Source organism: Ursus arctos, unplaced genomic scaffold, assembly GCF_023065955.2.
Source record: "Ursus arctos isolate Adak ecotype North America unplaced genomic scaffold, UrsArc2.0 scaffold_5, whole genome shotgun sequence".
In the NCBI taxonomy this organism is placed as follows: domain Eukaryota; kingdom Metazoa; phylum Chordata; class Mammalia; order Carnivora; family Ursidae; genus Ursus; species Ursus arctos.
In genome coordinates, this window is record NW_026623067.1 from 58,341,054 (window position 1) to 58,355,979 (window position 14,926).

Below are 14,926 nucleotides of genomic sequence, written 5' to 3' on the forward strand. Positions count from 1 at the left end.
GGTGTGCCCTGCTGCGTGTTTAGATGTTTTGGCATTTCAGATGTCATCTGACAGGGGGTGGGGGCTGTGCTGTGTCACACAGACAGGTGATGGAGCAAATGCATGGTGAAGTTGGTGGTAATTCACTGTGAGGGCTTATTTACATGTTGGAAATATAAGACTTCACTTTCTTGATCTGGATAAAGAAATAATATAAACCACTAAAAATGTGAACTAAGCAGTTTTCTTCTGCATTTGTGCAGTGGGTATTTTCTTCTGATTGTTTCAAATTAGAGTGGTGTGGGATGCTGGCTCCCCAAATAGCATCCCCACAGTCTGCGGGTGAGACAAAGCTGAGCTAACTGCCTAGCGTGGTAAGGGAGACCACCTCCGTGGGGCCTCAGTGGCCTCTTGCAGGGGAAGGGCAGGAGTTTACTGCGTACCTGAAGGTTGGTTTAATGCAGGTCTTCTAATGCAGAAGAGGGGTCATGGGCAAGGCAGGGAGTTGGATTAGGATTGGACAGGGATCATGGTATAATAAATATTGGTGCTGCTGATTCTTTTTACAGGAGATTTGATGGGTCTTGAAGGAATGATGAACATAGAATCATTTGCCCGGGGAAGAGTCTCCTGGAGTAGTAAAGTTACACTAATGAAAACAATGGAAAAGTAAAGTCGTGTTAATGCAGACTGCCAACTGTGTGAAGAAGCAGTTAGTTTTTGTCCTCAGTGTCCAGACTCTGAGAATATGTAGTAGTTTTTGTTCACAGGTTTTAGTCGAGGTATCAGAGGTGGAACTAAGAATGATAAATGCTCCAAATAGCAGCTGCAGTCATATCCCAAAAGTTCACTTTCATAGGTACTCATCAGGGGAAGAGCCCCTTGGTCCTGTATTCATTCATGCATTCATTCATTCATTCATTCAATATGCAGATATTTTTAGACACATACATGTGCCGGGCACTATATTGGGGTAGAAGACGGATGGGATCCCTCCCCTTTTCCTGCAGTGAAGTGCAGTGTGCTCTAGACATGTTTGCCATTAAAGCTGCAGCCAGTAACATTATTTAACCTGAGCGTATATGCAATTCACATTCTCATCGCATGCTTATTCCAACAGATCTAGATTGTTAGGATTTGCAGGTTTAGTTTGTGAAGATAAGAGTTGTTTTAAGGTATGTCTTGATGTCTGGGGAGTTCATGGGCCTACCTTTTTTTTTTAACGTAAGCAAATTTATTCTTTTCCCTATTTCCAGTGTAATATTTATCATGAGCCAGCTGTGTTCCGGGCACTGAGTATTGCAGTAGAAATACAGGTGTACAAACTGTATGCAAATAAGGCAATCTGAACATACACAAAGAATGGAGATTTTAATAGTTGCCCTTCAACGCCACAAATACTGGATGACTTCAGTTGGTCAGTATTATGTTAGGTGTTGAGAATAATAAAACCCCTCGGCCTGTACAGTGATATACTCCATAAGGTAAAAGCTGCAGACAGCACCGTGAAAACTCAGACACACGGATTAACCAAGAGCCCTTTGTCAAGGACCATGTGAAGAGGCACGGGCTGAGTTGTCGAAGCAAAGCACTAGGGGGGTCGCCAGCCCTGAAGTAATCCCAGAAATGTAGTAGATGCACCTGAGCACCTCCGTGAAGTTGGAGAATGACCGTGGTCTCAGGTTTTCTGGACGTGGGAAACCATTTCTGTCCTGGCTTCTCGTTGGGTGGGGGGGAGCACCTCTGAGGGTGAAGAGTGGAAGCAGGGACTCCCTCACGGTTGTGGCCTCCGAGAGACTGCCTTCCTGAAGTAACAGCATGCCTGTCCTTCAAGGGCAACTGGGTGTGTTTCTGCAGGATGGTGTGCTCCTCGCGCTTGTTTTCCGGGGCTGACTTTACAGCACATGCGAAAGGCGATGTGCATGTGTGCTGTAGTGAGTGGAAACAGCACTGTACCAGCAATGGGCAGGCCAGGCCCCAGCACCTCCTGGCTACCTACACTGGGACAAATCACTCGGCCTGTCCACAGCAGTAAAATGGGGGCGCCTGGGTGGCTCAGTCGCTTGAGTGTCCAACTCTTGATCTCACTCACTTCAGATCTCAGGGTTGTGAGTTCAAGCCCCATATTGGGCTCCACACTGGGTGTGGAGCCTACTTAAAATATGGTGTTTGGATTAGATGCTTTTAATGGTTCCTTCCAGTTCTGACATTCTTACTATGTCTAAATCTATGGTATAAGAGATAAAACATATGAGACAAAGTTTTTTAAGTGAAAGAACTAATACCGTTTGTTTTTATTCTCAGTTTCTTTATGCAGAGAGTCTCTTCTACACCTGGCTATGAGATGGGGCCTACCTAAGCTCTCTCATTTCCTCTTGGGCCTCCCTGGGGGAGTTCAGGCTTTGTCTTTACCCAACGAAGAAGGTGCCACACCATTAGACTTAGCCTTACGAGCCGGACACTCCAGGCTGGTGGAAGACATCACAAAGTGAGTTTGGCTACTTGATAGATTTATTCTCTCTTGATTTGTTTCTATAAAGTGTTCCAAGTACCATGGGAGAGTGGAAACAACGAGACCACAAGCTAATGTTGGTTTATAATTTACCATTGGTACTCTATACTTTATATGAGCAGATATACAGATAATATTTGGTATCAACATTTCATGGAGGGGTCGTTAGGGAGAAAAATGTCTTGAAGAGCTTCGTAGGGGACTGCAGTCAAGAAAAAAGTTGGGAAATAATAGCCTAACCCCTACTTATCTTTCAGGTATCACCTTAAATAACACTGCTTCAGAAAGCCATCCGTGTCAGGGTCTTTAATGATTATGATTAATTTACAATATGGTGATTAAAATTATTAATTCACAGTATTAATCATAATTTATCATTTTAAATATAGTTATCGTTTGTTACCTAGGTCTCCATCCTGTATCACCTGAGGGCTGAAAGTATTTGTTTACCCACTGCAGTATTTCTAATACAGGTTCAGCCTGTAACACTCATTGAAAGAATATAAATTTTTGTTGAATCGTTAACAGACAAACCCTAAGATACGATGTGGTTATTAGGATCTAGTGAAATAATGTAAAGGAAATAATAAAGCAAAAGAACTCTAAGGTTTGCTGTGTTCGTGATGATTATCAGCATTTTCAGTGAATGAGGAATGTGTGGTTTATTACTTAGAATGGTTTAGATTGGTCATTCTTATGAAAAGGGGATTCGTGTATAGTGATTTCCTTTAAAGGTGTTAAAAAATAAATGGGAAAGTACCTTGAAAATTACAAAGTACTACATAAATATCATCCGAGTATTATTATATGGTATGTCTTGATGGACTGGTTTTTCTTGTTTGGCTCCTGAAACTCAATGTAATTAATTTATGGTTTTATGGTACATAATGGATATTGGAGTACAAGTTAGAACTTTGTTTATTTTTGTTCTACTGTGGTCACATGACCACCAACCAAGGGAAGAGTGCATCAGAAGGAATTGTTCTTTTGTTGGCTCTAACATGACCCCACTTGCTTGGCCCAAAAGGCCAAGGCAGGACTACTTTCTTTGACTTAGTCATTGTGGATGGCTCATTGTTAGATCAAAGTCCTGGCTGACTTCATCTTGGGTAGCTTAGTACCTTTCTACTGTCTCCAGGACTGGAAGATAATATGTTCTTTAAAAGTTTGCACGACTAACAGATCTATTCATGAACGGTATTAGCAGTAGACTGTCAGCTAAATTCTGAGTATATGGTGAAGCTTCCATTTTCTAAATCAATAATGATCTTTTTGCTCAGGCTCAGAGTCTGTTTACTTCGGTGGCATGTTAGCATGGGGAGTTGTTTTCTACAAGATTCTAGTAATTAATATCAGGAGTGTGGGAAGATGCCCCAAATCTTAAGAGTAAAGGATCTCTCTTGATTGTTCCATATGAAGGAGATAACATTTGTTTGATTGGAAGTAGATTAAATATTCGTGAAGTGTACATTCATTAATAAAATGGGGTCATGTAAGAAGAGGAAAGAGGCATAGAGCTAGCTCTGTGAAGTGAGGAACCTGGGAGCAGTCGTGGGGATGTGACAGCATGGTGAGGTGGGCTGCTGTCTGGAAGCACTAACATTTTCCTGCTAATGCTCCTTTACTGTTCCAATTGCATCACCTTGTGAGCCATTCAGAATATTATACTAACCAGGAAGCCTACGTATAGCTAATAAATGTGCAATTGTTGTTGGCCAAAACAGAACAGAAAGTAAGTTTATTTTCAAGAATTTAGTTTGGGAATATTGTTCCTTTGTTTATGGATATTTTCAAGCATACAACAAGATCAAATGTGTGCATGTTTTAATTTGCATGATAAAATGATTTACAACAGTGGACCATGGTGCTATGAATATCCCATTGTTTGTAACATCCAAACCTCACCGTGCTCCCCGGAGATCCTATCTGTTTTCCACTGTAATCACCTAATAAGCTGTCGGCTGCCAGCTAATTTGTTCTACCACATGTGACCCCGTTAAAGCAAGAGGCATCTTTCTGAATTAAAAAGAGAATGAAATATTGAGGTAAAATACTATGTTTAAAAGTCAGTAGTTTCATTAGTTCTGTAAATACCTGTAAAGTATGTAGCGTTTGTGAATAGCTTCTCAACTGGCATCTTTCTAGGTGGAAGGCAGTGGCTTTATTAGCATCTGTTTACATGATCTTAAGTACGTATTGTCAGTAGATGGCGTTCATGGATTGTTTTGCCAGTTGGGTTGGTAATACTGGGGGCCATGAGGGTAGTGGGATCTGGGGGTTGATGTCTCCGAAGCTGCCAGTGGGTTTTGATTTGTGACATTTCAGTTTCCAGGGCAGACGATCCCCAGGCTTCTCCCGAGTACAGCTCAGCCAACAAGGCTTCCTGCAGTATATTCACTCATCAGAGACGCTGACCCTGACGTTGAACCACATAGCCGAGCACTTGTTGGAGGCAGATATTAAACTCTTCAGGAAATACTTTTGGGACAGAGCCTTTCTCCTCAAGGTGTGTGTCTCTTCATTCTAGTATTTAATAACTTGTACTCCTTGAGAGTACACACTGCAAACTCATTATTTTGGAAACCATGTTTTGGAGGGTAGCAGTTTTTTTTTTTTTTTTTTTAAGATTTTATATATTTTTTGTCAGAGGGGGAGAGAGAGAGAGAGAGCACAAGCAGGGGAAACGGCAAGCAGGCTCCCTGCTGAACAAGATGCCCGATGCAGGACTCGACACCAGGACCCCGGGATCATGACCTGAGCCGAAGGCAGACGCTTAACTGACTGAGCCACCCAGGCGCCCCCTTAGCTACAGTTTTCAATCATGTTTTAGTTCTCTCCTCATAACACTTTTTTCCTGTTAACCAGAATGTTAAGAATTTAGTTCTAGAACTTGGCTAAAATTAATAAGGCAACTTGGAAATTTAAATGTCCTACAATTGCATCCAGATATACTCAAAAGAATAAAAATTGTTTTCATACACCCCATTTACAAAAAAAAAAAAAAAAAATATTTTCCTGTTTCAGTTTTGTTTTGTAATCAGGAAGGCAGCATTCCCTGATGCCCTTTTCAGGCAAGCTTGGCAGTTACCCTCACCAAAAGACTAGGGTTTCAGGGTTACGGCTGACCCCAGGACATCACGTGAGCTGCTTGTGTTTGGCCCTGTGCCTATGTGGTGAGACCTCTAAGGACCCTAGGCACTCAGGCTCCCATCTCTTAGTGCCTCCCAGTATGTATGTGGTCTGGTCCACCCTGTAATTCCATGGTGGGTCCTAGAAGAGACAATACTGCATCTTGGGAGTAAGGCTGGTGGGAGTTAACAGCTACAAAGGGTAGGTGAGTGGGCACTTGTTTCCTGCCCCTTTGTGGTTTGGTGAAATGTGTATATTTTCATGGTTTTTTGTTGCTGTTGTTACTCTGGCCTCAGGATGTTGTTCTGAAATGGTCAAGAGCAAGGCATTTGATACACTGAGTTTAATTAATAACATGCCCATGAAGGTTCAGGGGTCTGGGCTGTTTGTAGGGCTGCCTGCCCAAGTTTGCCCATATGTTCATTTGGGAACAAGTGCGGATGCAGTCTTGGGCTGTTTCACCGTTTGGCACATCAGTATATAATTCTGTGGCTCTTCATAGTTCACTGTCCGTGCAGTAACCATTTGAAAAGAAAATGCAGAGAGCTCCAGGAGGGCACTCTGTCTCTGAGGCCCCCAGCTTGGTCTCAGCCAGGGCGGCTTGCTGGCTTGCAGAGCAAGGCCCGTGCTCGTCCTGGGTCCTCCCTGTGATGGGGGTCCTGCCCTCCCTGGACCCCTGTGTCTTACGGCATGGGTAGGGGTTGCTCAGGATAGGCACCTGCATAAACAGTGACTCTTCTTTACAGTTTCAAGATTTTCTGTTCTTCTGTTCCCTCTTTGGTTCTGAATGTGCTCCAGGCAGCTTTACCCGCCCTGTCTTTCCAGACCTCCCCAGACTGTCTGGCTTGTCCCAGTTCCCAGACCCACGTTTGTGATTTCCATCTCCTTTGTCACATATCTGAAGCCTCCAACTATTTTCATTGATTTTTGTTTCCTTCTTAGGCTCTAGAAGATCAAGAAGCCAGGCCGGAGGAAAGACGAGACATGCCGTCCAGTGCTGCGGAAGGTGAAGAAGGTACACAGGCTCCTTCCCCACACTGAGGAACTGGGAAGGTGCTCAGGACTGACACGTTTGCTGGTGGTTGAAGTGGGTAGTGAAGCACAGCAGGGACCTGGGGACTCAGACAGGATCAGGGACGTAGGACACAGGGACCCTGGCTCCTCTGACAGTGTGGAACAGTGTAAACTGTCTCCACTTTTTATTCAGTTAGCATTTACTGAATGCTCTTGGCCAGGCCCTGCGCCAGCTTCCCCCACCATCTGGCTCTTAAGGGTGCTCTCCCGACTCAGAGTATGCTCCTCACGTTCACATTTGCTGTGTTCCTTCCAGGCTGTCCTTCATCAGTCTGTGGTCCCTCCGCGTGTTCCACCTTTGTGGAGCCCTGCTCTGCCTTGGGCTAGTCAGTCTTGAAGGGAATGGAGATTGTGTAGGTGTTGTTGTCAAGAGATACGGAGATGACCACTGGCATGCAGGGCTGAAGGCAGGGGGTGCTGGACGTCCCTCAGGGTGCAGACAGTCATACCCAGGCCGGGTTGTCCTGCACAGTTGTTGACGGTCCTCATGGGGCTTCGGAGACTGAGTGTACATATCTACTTGTGGGAGTCCACAGCAAGAGGCATATTCTTAATAATGCATTATTGAGGGATGCCTGGGGGGCTCAGTCGGTTAAGGGTCTGCCTTTGGCTCAGGTCAGGATCCCGGGGTTCTGGGAGCAAGTCCCGCGTCAGGCTCCCTGCTCAGCAGGGAATCTGCTTCTCCCTCTGCCTGCTGTTCTCCCTGTGCACTCTCTCTGACAAGTAAGTAAATTTTAAAAAAATCTTTAAGAAAATAATGCGTTATTGATCCCTCAGTTGTATATAACACCCAGCTCATCTGCAGGAATCCTGTACTCTTCTTTATTTTCTCCAATGTGGCAGTTTATCTGGGCATGCAGTCTACTTCATTTCACGCTTTTTCCCCTTTTCCATATACACATAGGTCTGATCTGTTCACGAGTCTTCGTGATAGACACAAGTTTTGATTCTGGGGAGCATTCTTACCTTTATTCTTAAATAGCTCTGACTCTTGAACAGATTCTGATTTCATGTCTTGTTTTTCATTTTTATCCCAAGTCTTAGTAATTGTAGGAGTCTGACTTCGTCATTATGTCTTATAAGGTAGTTAGGGCAAACGTTTTATATATTGAAATCCATATTATCTGATTATCAGTTATTTCCTTTTCCTTTATATTTTAGAATATTTTTTTATTTTTTGAAATTACGTGTGAGGATAAGGTTATACATATTAAGGTATGGTTACATTATTCAATTTCAGGAGAGTGGAGGGGCATTGCAAACTGTCTGTAAAGGGACAGTAGTCTGAGAGGGCTGAGAAACCCCCATGCTGGATGCTGGGGTTAGGGAGAAAAGATAGGACAAGACCCTTGTGATTCTGCTTGTATTTGGCAACATAGACGAGTTGTATTTCACTTATTTGTCAGGTAGTAAAATCTTAAACTCTTGGCCCCCGTGTTTGTTAAAAAGTAGTCTTGGATAAGGAAGATTTGTAGCAAGTTGTTGGAAGTCTGTGCGGCCCATCCCTCCTGTGCACACTCCTGGGTTAAGCTCAGCAGCTGGGCTTGCTGTTCGAGCTGGACCTGCTTGGGCCCCCGTGGGGTTGCCTTCACGCCTGTGTTCTATAGATGATGTGCTGGCGGCTCTGAGGGAGTGGTGGCGGGTCCTGCCTGCCAAAGGAGGTGGTGGGTCGCTTTATGCTTTCTCCTAAAGACCTGTAGGAGAAACCTCTTTCTGGTTTCACGTCAGAAGTGCTGCCTTCTCCTGAACATTTGGCGTGCTTTTAGGGCTCTAACTGTAACTTACAAGGTGTTTTACTTGGAGCTGGTTGACAAAAACACACAAAAACTTGGTGCTAAGTTTCTGGCCTGCAAATGTGTAGGGTACTGTTAACTGTGTTTTTGTGTGACCCTTATTTATGAAGCTCTCATCCTTGCTTTTTTTCTTGTGATTTTTGCTTGTGTCTTTTCTTCGCTTCTCATCCACCTTTAAACTAATTTAGAGCAAAGTAGGATCTGAATAAGTGTTTAAATTCTTGCCCTTAAGGGGCTAACAGTTGGGATTGGGGCAGAAAAACAAGCTGCCCCAGTGCATTATGATAAGTACAACAGGAGTCATATGCAAACCATGCTGTGAGAAATCTGTGGCGTGTGATGGTGGAGTGGTCAGGGAAAGCTTCCTGGAGGAGGCGACCCTGGAGCTGTGATCCAGCGGCGGGAAAGAAATTCCAGACAATGGAAATGTACACAATGCAGAGTTCTGAATCACATGATGAATTGAGGGAGATGCAGGTCATTTTGTAGTCCTGTTGATTAGGGGCGTGTGTGTGTGATGCCAGTAACACAGGCTTGGGAGCGAGGCATATTGACCCGGTTTGTACACAAGGGAAGGAACTGGGACTCCAGCCTGACAGCCGTGGGAGCTGTTTCAAGCAACTTAGGTTAGATTATTACTTTCAAAAGTCACTGTGAGAATGTGGAGAGTGGTTTGGAGGGGTCAGCAGCGTTTGTGGGGGTGGGGGGAGCACTGATGTAAATAATGTAGAAAAAGGTCTGCACCACAGAAGTGTAATGATTGTGGAGAGGTGGGGACAGATGGGTACTGCCCTGAAGGTGGAGGATGTCACGTGGGTGTGTCAGTGTTGAGGGAGGAGAGCGATTCCTCCAGTCCTTGTGTTCTCTAACTGGGCTAGACCTCACGGGAAGCAGGATCATGACAAAAAACGGACCCCATTTTAGATGGGTTGAGTTCGATGGGTCTAGGAGCAGCTAAGGTAATACACCTGAAGTCAAGCAGTAAGCAAAACATAGGAACTCAAGTGCTCTGCCTTCAAATCATTAGTGTGTGTATTGTATAGACCTTCTAGGCAATGCTTTGATTTGTATATTCTTGGAGGACACATTAGAAGCTGTTTGCAGGTTCCAGCAGAGGGCAGTATTCAACTAAAGTGAAACGACTCAGTTTTTGTCTATTCGTAAACCTGTAGGCAACTCAAAGAACAAAGCATTTTGAATGTCAAAGTCTGCTTTATACCCCTTCTTCTTGAAACCCCAAAAGCGAACTTTCCCTTTGTGACCTACTAGAAGATTCTTAAGAGATCATGTTTTTCTGTTCCTCCAGGGGCAGTGAGTGGAGGGGGAAGCCCTAAGCTTGTATCTGTAACTGCTTGTATCTCATCGATTAAAAGATGAGAGCGTTGTCCTGGAAATGGGCTTTACTGTCCCCGTTAGTGTGATAAATGGTGTCATTATTGTCTGTGAGCCAATTATGTTTCCATAGTTTCGTAATTGTAATCATACTCCCAGAAGATGGGAAGTTAGGCCAAAAAGTCTCATTTTTAAGCTGCTCAGATGAATAAGCTAATTATTAGTATCAATCCACCAACTGACTCTTTTATGCCTTGCTTTCTTTGCTCCTGTTTGATCTCTTATTTTAGGATTTCCTGAAGAACATTGTTCAAAATCCCAATCTTGGGAGATGCTTTGAAAAATAAGGATTCTTTGACCAAATAAGTTAAAAATGCAGTCTATGAGACCTCCATTCCTTGGGGAAATTGAGAGTACATTTAATGTTTTTCAGCTTCTAGTTAAGTCTTACAGTCATGACTCCTGTGCCACATTATGGAATAGTTCTCTAAATGGTTCACGCAAGAATCCCCCTTTAATGGTTCTTACACCATCTCAGGGAGGTTGTCTGGGGAAGGGACATGGGGGATGCTGCTCTTCCTCGTCTCTACTGCTCCGAACCTTTCCTTCCTTTTCACCACCACCTGGGTCCTTGCCATCCATTAGTAGGGTAGTGGGTGATGCTAGCACCGGGAGCTGGGCGTGGGAGGTGTTGGTAGAAGTCCTCATGGTCGTCATGAATACTGAGAACACCCACGTCTTGCCACACGCCCCGCTGCACTTTAGGATGTTGTTTGGGAGGCTCATGACTGCCTAGAGTCCCTGGGGCCATAAAACAAACAGAACCATCGCAATACCATTGACCATTACAGGACTCCATTTTGTTGTATATTCTTCTGTAGTTAAAAAAACAAAACTAAAACTGTGTGTGATTTGCTGTCTCAACTTCTGTGTTAATAGTCCCCCCCTTTTTTTTTTTTGGTTTCTCTCCATTTATTATGTTCCGCATTTTCATTAGCAAGGAAATGGGGAGTTGGGACTGGAGCGTGACTTGTAGTCACAAAGGACAGGGGGCAGAATCCTCTTTTGCAATACTGAAGCAGGAGTTCCCCGCAGGGCAGAGAGGCTTCCTCTTCATGACCCCTTGAGAAAGGCGGGAGAGTCGATCCAAACACAGGGCACAACCTAGGCAGGCAGGTGGGAGTCCTGCAGGCTCACTGACTTACCCATTCAGTGAGTGTTTGAGTGCTCATTTGCTGACAGGCAGTGTTCTAAGCACTGGTGACATAGCAGCAACCGAAAAGGCAAAGGGAGAAACCCTGATCTCGAGGAGCTGACTTTTATATAATTGCCCTTCAGTATTTGTGAAGTGCTGGGTACTGTTCTAGGTGCTGGGAATGCAGCTGTGAGCTGAGCAGAATTTGGGCATGCATGCGTGCCCATCATGGCGTGCACTTGCCGGTGGTCCCTGAGAGGGACATTTCTGGGTGTCGGGAGTGTATTTTTCCAATTTTATACACGAGGAAGTGGCAGCACAGAGAGATCCCAGAACTTGTCTGAGGTAAGGCAGCTTGCCCAGGCAGTCAGAAGGTCAGGCAGGTGCATTCTCTTACATGTCACCCTGTAGACTATCCACCACCCTTGGGTAACAGAACACTTAGCCATGTGGTCTTGGTGCTGCTGGTGGAGAGTTCTCTCCAGTGTTTGTGTGACGGAGACATGCAAAATTGGAATCATTGCTTTGAAATGAGCTTTCTTCCACATGGCTGACCTGTCTCATGAAGTTTTTACAAGCAAGATTTATGGCCCACAGGCACAGGCATGTCTCGATGACACACACGGGCTACAGGCAAACTCTGCTAAAACCTGAGCTCTGCCATGATCTGGCTTTGGAACATTGTGCAGGTTATTCAGCTGTGTTTCCTTTTGTGCAAAATGGTGGCGTTAGGTGTATCATTTAATACTTCATAGTGAGGCTTAAACGAGAAAATACGGTTAGAGCCCCTGGACTAGTATCTGACCATCGATGCTTGGCCACTGCGAAGCACCATAGCAGTGCTAGCTCGTTTTAAGTGCAAGTTGTAGCATGTGCTAGGGTGGATTTTGTGGTAATCATGCGTGTGTTGGGATACCACGACGTAGTTCTTCCTGTCACAGCAACGAGGTGAGCAGATTTTTTTGTTTGAACGTTCTTTAGATGAGGATGCAGCCCTTCTCTGCGTACTCTGGGTGAGTGAAATGTGAAGAGGGAGTTGGGTGGGGGACGCTCCTTCTTGAGTATCTCCTGTGAGTTATTGGGAAAACAAGAGGGCTTTTATCTATGCAAGATTTCCTTTCCAAAATTCTTCCTTTTAAATACTGTAACTGAATGCTTTTTTAAGAAGTGTTGAATATGGTTCCAATGCCTGTCAAGATACAGGTCCTTTACACCAGGATGGCTGGGACCTGAGGTGTTGGGGATTTCAGGCCAGCAATTAGGCTGTTCTGTGGGGTTGGTTACTCAGTTGGATGCAAAGTTCTTATCTTATCCCAGTATGGAGTGTCCATCCAAGGACTTGATCAGCATTGCTTACCTGAAAGTCAAGTATTTTGGCATTTTCAAGACAATGCAAATCATACCCAGGGAATGTACTTGCCCGCCCTGGGAAGTGATTTGTAACTGTTCATTTCATCTCACAGAGCAGCTCACCTTTCTCTGGGCTTCCTTTAGAGGCTGACTTTGCCAATCTGCTTTCTCCTCCTGCCCAAGAAGGAGCAAGTTTCATCATCAAAGGGCCAAGGATAAAAATAGGATATCAAGTTAACATGATGTTCATTTTGTTTATTATTATAATTCTAGTATTTTCTCACACATGAAGAAAAATTCTTCTCCTTGCCTCCCCAATTTATCAGAAGAATCCTAGTTTGAGCTGGAAAGAATCTCGGATTCTTCAGACTCACCTAGATGTAACAAACTCTGTTCAGATGTGATACGGATACTGGGTCCAGCTGGGTCAGATCCGGAGGCTGGAGGCAAGGACTAGCAGTAACGGAGCCTAATCGTATCAGGAGTCTAATACAATTGAAATCAGCTTAAGTTGAAAATATAGCTAAAGGGTTTCTTTCCTGAGTTGAAATAGAATCTTTTTTTTTTTTTTTTAAGATTTTTATTTATTTATTTGAGAGAGACAGCCAGCGAGAGAGGGAACACAAGCAGGGGGAGTGGGAGAGGAAGAAGCAGGCTCGCAGCGGAGGAGCCTGATGTGGGACTCGATCCCAGAATGCTGGGATCACGCCCTGAGCCAAAGGCAGACGCTTAACGACTGCACCACCCAGGCGCCCCTGAGTTGAAATAGAATCTAAGTGGGAAGTCAGAGGGACAGAATAGTATTCACAAAACAAAATTGAATGTTGTTTATATCTTTCAAGTATGACTTGCCTCATTTTATTCAAGCAATTGAGTAAATCAGGGAAATTACATCATATCCTCTGTGAGATGTCATGATTTAGAGCTTCTGCTTATGTGATAGTTGTACCCCAATTTTTGGGCTGAGCATATCTTTTTTCTCCCCCAGTAGTAAGTTCTTCACTGTTTGAGATTTTATGGGGAGAGGGCGAATACACACTGGAGATGTAAACAAAATAAAAGAAACCCAAAATGATATTATAAAAACATATTAAGCAGAGTTACCATGTGACCCAGTAATGATACTCCTAGACACATAAGCAGAATGAAAACCTCCATCTCCATAATAACATGTGTGCAGATGTTCATAGCAGCATTATTCATAACTGCCAAAAAGTGGGAACAACCTAAATGTCTGTCAGGAGTGGATATACATAACATGGTTCAGCCATACAGTGGAACGGCATTTGGCCATCAAAAGGAATGAACTACTGATAGATTACAACATGAATGAAGCTTAAAGATTATTACATTCTGTGAGAGAATCCTGATGCAAAAGACCATATATTGTGTGAAGCCATTTATATGAAATATCCAGAACAGATAAATCTGTTAAGACAGAATGAAGATTGATGGTTGCATTTGGGGTGGGGGGACAGTTGGGGAGAAAAGGGTAGTGAGTGTTAATGGGTACAGGGTTTCTTATTGGGGGTAATGAAAATGTTCTCAAATTGTGCTAATGATTGCAAAACTCTGGATATGTCAAAAATAATTGAGTTGTACACTTTAAATGGGTAAATAGTATGATATACCTTAAAGCTGTTAAAAAATAGGCATGTAGAGTATATTCTAAAATATTAACAGTGGTTTTATTTATTTTTCTATTTTCTTAATTATTTTTTTGTGGCTCAAAAAAGTGCCACAAGTAATTTAAAGTATTTAAAAAAAGATGTCAAATTCTTTTAGAAAGGATGTGGAGTGCAAATAAAATTATATTGTAAACAACACATTTGGAGTTCCTTTAGGGCAGGAATTTCTTCTCTCCCCTTATGTCCTCTCCCCGGCTGATCCTGTGCTCAGCAGGGACACAACAATGCTTGTTCACTTGAATGGACTGTTGGGGCTCACAGACTAATGGGGCTGATGCTGATAATTCTGCAGGTAATTGTCTTATCTTTTCTCCCAGCCCATATTTGTTCTGGGAAGTCCAAAAGATAAGTTTTTACTAGTATCCCCACTTTTAGGAAAAAATGGAGTAATTGAGGCACAGTATTAAAATATTCTATGAGTTAAGAGTAGGAGAGTTTGTCAAATTTGTTCCCTTTGCCAATTTCATTCTCTGGGATTTGTGAATTGGACATACACACTAGAATAAAACATTGATGTGATAAATTGAAGCGAAGTTGTTAGAAGGGAAACACCAATGCATAATTGGAAAGGAAAGGGTGGTTTTGGGGCTTAGCTGGAGGGGTGGGAGGAAGCAAAGGGAAAAGCATTCATCTGTCTGATCAATCTGGCAGTTCAGAAGTTGTGATAAACAGTGCTGGTATTCAAAATGTTTGAATTAGTATTTCAAAAAAGCGAACAACTTTCCCTTCCCTGTCCTGACCTAGAGCTTGCCTAATGATCCACTACATCTCATCAGCTATTTTGGGTCACTAGATTAAAGTGGAGGAGAGAAGCTTTTATTCAGTGCCTTTAATATGCTAGGCACTCGCTTGGCACTGGCGATTCAAGTGTTGG

General features: G+C 43.5%; 1 protein-coding gene across 9 annotated transcripts in view; it reads left to right on the forward strand.

The window, feature by feature from the left end:
- Positions 1-14,926, forward strand: part of ARHGEF28 (Rho guanine nucleotide exchange factor 28) — a 298,167-nt gene that overhangs the window by 145,573 nt on the left and 137,668 nt on the right. For 8 of the 9 annotated variants that reach the window (XM_026498793.4, XM_057307008.1, XM_044384124.3 and 5 more), the window contains 3 exons: positions 2,284-2,467; positions 4,817-4,997; positions 6,563-6,635. In XM_026498793.4, coding sequence (XP_026354578.3) covers positions 2,284-2,467; positions 4,817-4,997; positions 6,563-6,635 — 438 coding nt within the window. The remainder of the gene's footprint in view (positions 1-2,283; positions 2,468-4,816; positions 4,998-6,562; positions 6,636-14,926) is intronic. The other variant, XM_057307006.1, reaches the window with a different exon arrangement.